This window comes from Aphanomyces invadans (genome assembly GCF_000520115.1).
Source record: "Aphanomyces invadans strain NJM9701 unplaced genomic scaffold supercont1.15, whole genome shotgun sequence".
Classification (NCBI taxonomy): Eukaryota; Oomycota; class Saprolegniomycetes; order Saprolegniales; family Verrucalvaceae; genus Aphanomyces; species Aphanomyces invadans.
In genome coordinates, this window is record NW_008580160.1 from 1,261,970 (window position 1) to 1,271,091 (window position 9,122).

Consider the following 9,122-nt stretch of genomic DNA (forward strand, 5'->3'; position numbering starts at 1 on the left):
CCCAGGCGATGTCATGTCGAGTGTGGGAGATGCAAGCTGGTATTTCCATGGCATCTCGACTGCGACTAGTGTCGAACATGCGCGCCAGACAACCGACGGGCTCTGGAGTGACATTACGACGGGTGCTTTTGTAGTGGTTTGACATCTGCAAACGAGTGAAGCGCCGCCACTCGTCTCGCTTCCGCGAGGCGCTTGGTCGTGACGTGGGACATGGAGTTGATCGAGTCCATCGCGCCAGCGCTGACGAGCCGCCGGCCCTTGATGGCCAAGAGCATGTTGGCGGCTTGAATTCGCCGCGTTGTCTCGGAGGACCTCCGGCGTCCGGTCGTATTGTGGCTTGTCGTGTTGCTGCGGCGAAGGGTGCTGTAGGCGGCCGACTTGCCGGACGACTTGCTTTGGCTGTAGGATTTGTCGGCGGGGCTCGGTGGTCCAGATAGCGTTATCCTGCGAAGGAGCACGGTGACGCGTCGCCGTCGCTGGGCCACGAGGCGCTTCATGGCTCGGATCGCGTTGCGGACAAGGGTGGCCGTCGCGACGGTGCGCTGCATGTTGTTCAATGCACGCAATGCGATTTTCTCCTGCTCTTCGATCGCGACTTGCTTGCCGCGCTTCGAGTCGAGCAGGCGCTGCTCCCGCGCTTGGATCAAGAACGTTTTGAGCTGGTCGTTTTGCTCGGTCAAGAGCAAAAACAAATCTTTGTACAACACTTGAAACGTGCAAAACGACGTGGCTTCGACGTTAGCCGTCGTGCGCGCCGCGCGGCCGTCGGCGCCTGGCTCGCTGATCAAGCTCATCTCGCCGAAAAAGTCACCCGGCCCGAGGGATTTCAACAGGATGCGCTTGTTGCTGCCTTTGTGAAACACGGCGACGCTGCCGGTCTGAATCAAGTAGAATGCCTGACCCTACCGAGCGAGATCGTGTAAGAGTCTCGGACGAAGCAATGTCGGCGCAACCAACCACTTCGCCGGCGCGGATGATCATGTCGCCGGACAGCGCGACCGACTCTTCCATGCACTGGAGGAGCGTGAGCAGCCCCTCTGGCTCGAGGGTCTGAAAAAACGGCACTTTCCTCAGAAACGATACGTGCAACGACCACTGGAGGTGCAGCCTCATCGGGGCGGGCAAGTCTTTGAGCAACTCTGCAGCATTGTACGCGTCGTCCTCGCCCTTGGGACTGTCATAGTACTCGAGGATGCGGCTCTGGACTGTCGGCTCAATGTGGCAGTTCTTGAGCTTGGCGTGAATAGCTTCCGCGCGCTGGACGCGCTCGTCCTCGACGTGGTAAATTTGCGCAAACACGCCCGCGCACAACCCGACCGTGCTATGGCAGCATGTCAGCCACCCACATGCCCATGTCAGCCGTACCAAGCTTGGATGACGACGCCGACGACGAGGAGGAATCCGCTAAAGAAGATTTCCAGTGTCGTCTTGGGGTTCATCGACTCGCCCGTCGTGACCATGATCGACCCAAAGTACGCGTCCAAGTACTGAATCATGGCGGGGCTCGTCGAGTTGATCGATGTGGTCCTAGCAACGGCGGCAGGCGCGGCATTCGTCAGGTATCCGTGCGAGGGGGTTGGATGGCGCACCACAAGTTGGGCGAGCTGCCTTCGTGAATGGTGACGAGGATGTAGGCGCACGCAATGTAGTGGTGCACGAGGATGTACCCGATGGCCAACGACACCAGCCGGAGGAATCCCCGGTTGATGTGCAGCGTGATCGAGTGCACCATGCGGTGGAGGAGCGGCGTGGCTGCGAGCCGACGAGCCTGGCGATGAAATCGTTAGTTGTTGGGGACGGCGCATGTGCACCGGGTACCCGAAAGATGACGCCGAAGCGGAGGCAGCCAAAGTATCGAGGCACGTGGCCAAAATACGACAGCGGCACGCTCGTGAACCAGTCCGTGCGGAACGCTCCGATCAAGTAGTGCCGAGTGACGAGTCGGCGGTCGAAAACTTCTTCCAGCGAGTTCGCGTCGATGTAGGTTGTGTTGAAGAGCAGGACCGAATCGAGGACAAACAGCGAGTCGACGATGACTTGGATCACCGCGAGGACGGGGTGGTTGTCGCACACGTGGAATGCCAGATCGAGCGGCGCGAGGACGATCGCGTAGGCGGCGATCGCCGCTTGCATGAAGTCCCAGTAGAGCTTCCACGGCGAATGCATCGACACCACAAACGCTAGACGAGGACGATATGGGGAATCGCTTGGACACCAAGGATGGCGGGCCCTACCTCGCTTGCTTTCGACCAACTTGGCCTTGTGCGTCGAGTTCATGTGCGCCAATGCTTCCAAGATCTGGCTTGCGTCAAAGTCATGGCTCAATTTTCTGCCAAACCCGCGAACTACATTGCATGATGCTGGTGAAAGCTGTGACGCGTTTTGTACCTTTGGTCATGGCGCGGGAGACCGTCGGGACAATGACACCGCTAGCGCTGTGCGCAAGTGCGAGCGTCGTCGAGCTGACTTTGCGCAGTCTGGACGTCGAAGAGGTCAATGGAGTCGTGGCGAGGGGTGCGGTGTCGACAGGCGGGACGTTCCAGTCCCCAGGACTGTGGTGCGCATCCGTGTGGAACGATTGTCGCATTCGTGAAATCAAGAGCGTCGGGCCCGTTGGCCGCGAAAGCGACGGTGTCGAGTCGGCAGGGGTGAGTAGGAGCTTGGTGCTTGGTGCCTTGAGTTGCGTTATACTGGTAGATTGCAGAAGCGCGGACGACGGCGCGATCGTGGATTGCATGCGGTCTCTCGGGGCAGCGATGGGCCGATCTACGTGCTCTTCTACTGTCTCAGACCGCTCCATCGTCATGATCACTGAACTACGGCGACGTCTCACGTCAGTTTCAGGCGGTTTCACCCGTGTAACGCAGCCAAGTGAGGTGACTGTACGAAAGCGGACGGATGCGCCACCCCTGTCATGGCGATGGTCGTGTGCCTATGTCGCATCGGCCATCGTTCAAATGCACCACGCACTTCCGCTCGAGAGCAATTGCTCCAGTTGTCAACATGCCCAGCAATTCGGATGCAAGCAAATTACTCGGCCATGTCGAGGCCGGGATTTGACTTGATATTTGTATACGTGGCGCCTGCACGGGTCGGCCACGATTTTGTCGTAAAATGATGCACGTATTTGACATCCCGCATGTCATTTTGTGTTTAGAAGCAAGGAAAAAGAGTTAAAAAAATATCGCACAACTTCAGTTTCCAACAGTCCATACAAATTTCAAGTCTCATTGTAAAGAATTGTATCAAGTGGATATTCGATCAAATGCGTTTAGGTGGTGCGTGGAAATCGGTGTGATGCAGCACATGCTGAAGCCACCTGTGCAATCAAAGGCTGTCGCCTTAGGGGCAGTGGCCATGGAGAATGGCCGTGCGTGCGACGGCGCTGCAAAGGAAAACCATGATGGGAGACGTGTGGAGTCGGCCGAGGAAATCGCGCGAACCGGGCGGGTTGAGTTGAACAAGCCCACGTATAAATATCTTGCAATTGCTCTCGTGGTACACGCGTGACCCGGCGCAGTGTCTTTGCAAGGAGAAAGCCACCACGATGGCGGCGCTTCGAGGGCCTGGTGTGCACCAAAATCCACTACGATTGAATCTTGTGCGATGACATCATGGGGTAAATAATAGCACGATAACGTTATGTCGAATAAATAACTATGGTACTCGTCTTCACAAACGGTCTACTCGGAGAGCTGCGCGATGTGATCGATGGCCGCGACAAAGTTCGTAAAGTAGAATCCGATCTTGCCCGTGAGATCGGTGGGGTCCGTGACCAGCGCGAGCAGTTCCTTGGTCACGAGCGGGTTCAAGAGCAAGCTCGTTAATACGACGTAAATGTGGATGGGCACGAAATCGTCCGCTGATAGCGTGAGGTTCGCGGGCGAGTTGTTGCCCTCGCATTGCGACTCAACCACGGTTTGGTAAACGCCCATCGCGGCATTCATGATGCACTTGAGCTTGTCAATGGGGAGCGTGCACAGGTCCATCGCACCGAGTTCGGACCGCGCGTGGATCCAATCTTCGGCCGAGAATCCGCTCTTCACGCCAAACGCCGTCTGTGGCTTTCGTGCCAACAGTCGTATCTTGCGAACGAGCGCCTCGTCGTCGGAGTCTGGGACGATGGCCCGCAAACACTCGGCAATGTCGTCTTCAAGGGCGACGTACACGTGTGTTTGGATGATCGACGAAGCTTCTCGACGAATGTGCTGAGCAGCCTGCTCGCACACTTCGGGGTCAGCAATTTTGAGCCGGGTTGCGCGAAGGAACTCCACGACATCGGCCGAATCGAGCAGTTGCGCCTTGAGGTCGGCCATGGTCGTTTTGATACAGTCCATCATGGCGTCAGCATTTTCCTTGGAAATGCGAGTTTCTTGGCAGCTTGACTTCTTCGCGAGCAAACTCTTGGATGGGGGCACGTACAATGTAGCCGCTCGCTGAGTGAACTGCTCGATGAAGGCTTCACAAGACGCGGCAACATGAGAGTCGAACGCTGTCGAGATCACGCGTTCGATGTCCGTGGCGGAGGGTTTTTCCGATGCCACCGAGCAGGCACAACACGAGGAGCTCTGCATAAAGGAACTTTTGCGGAGTAGGTACTCAGCAGTCGTGCGCTTCGGCGCGTCTGCGTTGGGACTCAATCCGATGAACGCATGCAACAGGTCAAGGACTTGTTGGCGCTGTGGTCCCAAGGGCCTCGGCTGAACAATCATTGCAGTTTGCCGAATGAACGAATCCATGATAACCATTCGCTGACAAGTGATGGATTTTTGTGACTTGAGTCGAAAGAGTCGCTTCGGTACACGGCACTTGCGGAGCGCACGCAGAGTCCCCCAAAACGGAGTGTTCACGGGGGAAGTTGACAGAGTCTTGACCTGCTTGTACAACGTGTACAATTCCTTGTACGTCTTTTGGATCGTCCAAGTTCCATTCACCTCATCTTCCGCGCGGATGCTGTAAACTAGTTGCCCACTAACAGTAGCCGTTCCGATGACCCGAACGCTCAACGCGGGCGAGTTGAGATATGTGTAGTCCATGGACGCACTGAGGTCCGACAGACACCGCTCTTTGACAGAAAAGGAACCGCAGCTGCATGTTGAGGTGGTGCTACACATCGAGTACGTCTTGGATCGGAGTCGTTCCCGACGGGGGGATGGATGCAGTGGGTTGATCGTGATACAATCCCCTCCGTCCACGTCGTCTTTGACGTGAATTTCGTCGAGAAAAACCTTGCCGGTGATCAGGTCGTCCATCGTATCGGATTCAAGCCACGTTTCTTGGTAGTTCTCATCGGACGACTCGGTCGTGTCCGTCGCATTGCTGTATGTACTCATGCGGTGGTCCATCGAAGCTTCGTCGAAGTCCACCATCTCGACCGACCGCGCCGCCACCGTCGTGACGACTTGCCCCAAAGTCCGGGAATGCTGCCAAGTCGATTCAACAATGCTGCCGTGCCACTCTCGCGGTAGCTTCACTTGCCCCTCGCCTCCGGGCAATAAAATAAAATCCACACATTCCATACAAAAGCCAAGTACCATTTGAATTCTATTGCGCGCGTAAACCAAAAACGGGTGTCACCCCGCCACCCCCGGCTGGGCGTGTCAGGGCGGTTCACGAGAAAGTGACTTGGAATTTGTATGGCCTGGACGCTCCCAGATGGCACTAGTGGCGACAGTAATTGCGGCATGCGCCACTCGCTGCCCTCTGGTCGCGGAAATGTCCCAATGGTTGGAGAAAGAGGTCGATGGTTTTCCAAAATATGGGAATTGCCCAGGTGCGTTTCCTATTTGGGGCAGATTTCAGTAGGCAAGCTGGGAAGTTTCCGCCATGAAGGTGGCTCAACATGGCGGCGGCAAATGGTGGTGGTTTGGACCGTGGCGAGAGGTTGCATGCAGCATGGAGCAGTCAAGTGGCTGTGAAGTGCGGAGCGATACCGCGCCTGATCACGACGTGTGTGACGACTACTCTGCTGTCTCATGACTACGAAGTGTCTTCGAGCGATGAGGGCCACGGAAGAGGGACGTCGAACTCGTCGTCGGTGCGGGTCCAGGTGGACACTGTGTCGACGCGAGTTCGACCAGCTGGAGAAGGCGCAAGAACCATGTGCTGGCGCTCCACCGCTGGACCGCCTGCGAAATGCCGGTGGAAGGGGATGTGAATGGAGAAGGGATCGGCCCTAGGCATCCCTTGGACGTGGAAAGTTGATACATATACTACTACCTACGACCGTCGACTCTGTCTCGCCCGAGAAAGTGCCTATCGCTCGAGGAGCGATCGATCCCCTTCTCACGCCAGTTCTCGATGGAAGGAGACTCGCACGCACCGAAATGCACCGTGGTGTGTTTACAAACCTGGCGCTTCTGCCGTCAAACGTCCACGCGGCCCTTCTACATATACACACCGCCTCGATCGGCAGCATGTACACGCTGTACGAACGCATCGCCGAGATGTAAAGGTGCTGAGTGTCCACAAGCATGCCGAGAACGTCTGGACTGTGCAGCATGCCACGTGCAACGCCAGCGCGCTACAGTCCCGCCTTCGAGCGCACTGACGTGAACCGTTGCGTTGTCGCTGTTGGGTCAAGTTGGCGATTGCGTAAATTTGGAAAAAGCTGAAAAAAGTGCCGAAACGCCTCGAGAATCGCATGAAACGAGCCGCGTCCTAATGAGTCTTGACCATGCGAATGATGTCAAAACAGCACGCTCGCTTCGTTGTGGAGATGACCAGAGAATTCTCGCAACGCTTGCCCGGCCACGAATGCCGGCCCAGGTCGCCGCAAGACAACCCGCCGCCTCAAACTCCAACATGCAGTACAGAGTAGCAAACGACATTCAGGTCGGCGGCAGACGTGGGAATTTGACTTCGGGTGATTTTTTATGTGTCGGCAACATCATCCCATGGCGCCACACGAGGAAGGCGTTCGAGGCAGCTCCCCAGAAAAGCCCACCACAACCGGTACCACACTCTACAGCGTCTGTGCGGTCGCCCTCCTTTGTTCAACAACTTCCCCGTGTGGAATCGAGTCCGGCGGCAGTTCGAATCCAGGAGTCGACTGTTTCCATTTTGGATCGTGGCGCACAAAGATCCGTTCGGGTCGCGCCAGGTCCCGTCACGGGAGGTGTGAGTTCCCTCGCTTAACTCGAAAAACCATGTAAACAACCCACGGACATGCAACGTCACAAGGCATCCACGTTCTGGGCACGGCTTCAAGACGTTTCTTTGCACTTCTTGCGTCGTGCACAAGGCGTGGCGGGCACTTGCGGCTGAAGTATGCGGCCGGCATCGTTCCTGAACGGGCAGGTCGCCGTCATGAAGACGAAATCGTGGTCTCTGAGGGATATATATGGGGAGACTGCATCACCACTCAGGCGCTCGTGGGTCTTGCCCCCGTTGGAATGCGGAAACGACTTCAGTACTTGTGTACTCATCAAATAACATGGATCTGAAAAGCGATCGAGAGGCATGGAGATGTGAGGTATTCCCAAGGAGGAATCGATCGACTTCGAGCACGTTCCCATACCTCTCAATACTCTCCTGCATCTACAGCGTGTCGTCAACTTGGATTTGCGACACCATGACACTCTCATCATTGTGGTCTTGTTGTCCTTGAGAACGTATGAGGTCGCTCTAACGCTATCGTCTAACACGGGCACTTTGAGGCACAAAGTACGGCGTCGCCGGGGCCGCGTAAGTGGCTGGCACTTGGCGGTTGCGTCCGTTGTGATGCGAGCTGCCAGCGTACCTGCTTCTTGTCTGGACGCGGGCAACCACTCGCCGAGTCATGACCCTCGCCTGGTGGTCGCTCGACAACTCGTAAGGAAACTTGCATGCGCATACAAAACTCAAGTCATTTCATCGGTCTCGACATGTCTCCGGGCGGCGAATTACACATACACTGCCATCTCTTTTTAATAAAATCCCTCCAAATATAATAACGTTATTGTCATTTTCAATGAAATTTGGACTTCGGAGTCGATTTGCTGACTCGACTTGCCTCCAAAAATAATAAAATAAGTATACCATACAGAACTGAATACTATTGATAGTTGTGATGTGCCGTTGAGAGTAGGCTCGTCGGGGGACACAGACCAGACCCGTGGGTCGGACTCATGATTTGCCAAAGACACAATGTTCGGACGTGCAAACAAGAAGATCCGTTCCTAGATCGCCTCCCAAGACGCTCGCTCGAATACGGCTGGAGTCGCTTTCCATGGTGGTCTCGACCATAGACGGTCTTCGTGGCAGGTTGCTCTGTCGAAGCTGGTGGTGGTGACTGGGAAGACCGTGTGTTGTATCGGTGACTCAGTGGAGTGCTTTGTGTGAGCTCCATCGCCGTATTAGACAGCGCAGTAGTTGTATTTGATTGGTTAAGGCGATTCTCAATTCGATTTACCAAGTCGATTCGACTGGGAGCTCCAAATTTGAATCGATTTGCCAATAACGAGATTCCGAAGTTATTACGTGGCTTTCGGACACGTCATTTTGAAAAACAACAAAACCTTTGACGTGCATTTACAAACCTAGTGTGGAATGGACCTTGTTTCGTAACAAACATCGACGTGCTCGAGAGGAATGTCATGTCGGGCTCGTCCACGCAGCCCAGACCGAGCGCAATGGTTAACACGAAATGCTTTCGATGGCCCCATACCATTCCAGACAACCACCAGTGCGCAGCAATAATCGAGGAATCGAATGTAGACCAAGTGGTCGCTTTAGTTATTTTCAATAGCCAGGACGTTGTACAAGAAAACGTCGATGCCGCAGCATGGCGCTTTTTCGTCGTGTTTCGTGTGCCGGATGACTTCAAACGACACAGCCGATCGCCGCCACCAGCTCGTGGGATGCCGAGAGATACGTTCGATGGATCGATTGAACAGGGTGGAGCATCACCGCTGTCCAAGAGCCTTCTGTCCAAGATACATTGCAAGCTTTGGCAGATGTTGGGGAGCGCCGAAACGATGCATATCAAGAAATCTTCAACACTTGAGCGTGTGCAAGAATGTGGCATATGGGGAGCGCCGAAACGATGCATATCAAGAAATCTTCAACACTTGAGCGTGTGCAAGAATGTGGCATATGGGGAGCGCCGAAACGATGCATATCAAGAAATCTTCAACACTTGA

General features: G+C 55.3%; 6 protein-coding genes across 6 annotated transcripts; 2 read left to right on the plus strand and 4 right to left on the minus strand.

Moving 5' to 3' along the window:
- Window positions 1-29: 29 nt before the first annotated feature.
- H310_07930 (hypothetical protein) lies at window positions 30-2,810 on the minus strand. The gene is made up of 7 exons (XM_008873453.1): window positions 2,389-2,810; window positions 2,235-2,345; window positions 1,819-2,180; window positions 1,590-1,768; window positions 1,366-1,527; window positions 958-1,321; window positions 30-902 (listed from the first exon to the last, which is right to left on the minus strand). Exons 1-7 carry the CDS (start codon window positions 2,804-2,806, stop codon window positions 114-116), a joined length of 2,385 nt encoding a protein of 794 aa, XP_008871675.1. The 5' UTR covers window positions 2,807-2,810; the 3' UTR covers window positions 30-113.
- Window positions 2,811-3,472: 662 nt separating this feature from the next.
- Window positions 3,473-5,440, minus strand: H310_07931 (hypothetical protein). Its single transcript, XM_008873454.1, has one exon. The coding sequence runs from the start codon at window positions 5,367-5,369 to the stop codon at window positions 3,684-3,686; it is 1,686 nt and encodes a 561-aa protein (XP_008871676.1). The 5' UTR covers window positions 5,370-5,440; the 3' UTR covers window positions 3,473-3,683.
- A 373-nt stretch (window positions 5,441-5,813) lies between these two features.
- H310_07932 (hypothetical protein) lies at window positions 5,814-6,231 on the plus strand. Its single transcript, XM_008873455.1, has one exon. The coding sequence runs from the start codon at window positions 5,843-5,845 to the stop codon at window positions 6,155-6,157; it is 315 nt and encodes a 104-aa protein (XP_008871677.1). The 5' UTR covers window positions 5,814-5,842; the 3' UTR covers window positions 6,158-6,231.
- Window positions 6,083-6,783, minus strand: H310_07933 (hypothetical protein). The gene has a single exon (XM_008873456.1). It carries the CDS (start codon window positions 6,500-6,502, stop codon window positions 6,176-6,178), a length of 327 nt encoding a protein of 108 aa, XP_008871678.1. The 5' UTR covers window positions 6,503-6,783; the 3' UTR covers window positions 6,083-6,175.
- H310_07934 (hypothetical protein) lies at window positions 6,632-7,832 on the minus strand. The gene has a single exon (XM_008873457.1). The coding sequence runs from the start codon at window positions 7,587-7,589 to the stop codon at window positions 7,206-7,208; it is 384 nt and encodes a 127-aa protein (XP_008871679.1). The 5' UTR covers window positions 7,590-7,832; the 3' UTR covers window positions 6,632-7,205.
- Window positions 6,664-7,137, plus strand: H310_07935 (hypothetical protein; the record flags this gene model as incomplete). Its single annotated transcript, XM_008873458.1, has 1 exon — window positions 6,664-7,137. The coding sequence occupies one exon, from the start codon at window positions 6,664-6,666 to the stop codon at window positions 7,135-7,137; it is 474 nt and encodes a 157-aa protein (XP_008871680.1).
- Window positions 7,833-9,122: the final 1,290 nt, after the last annotated feature.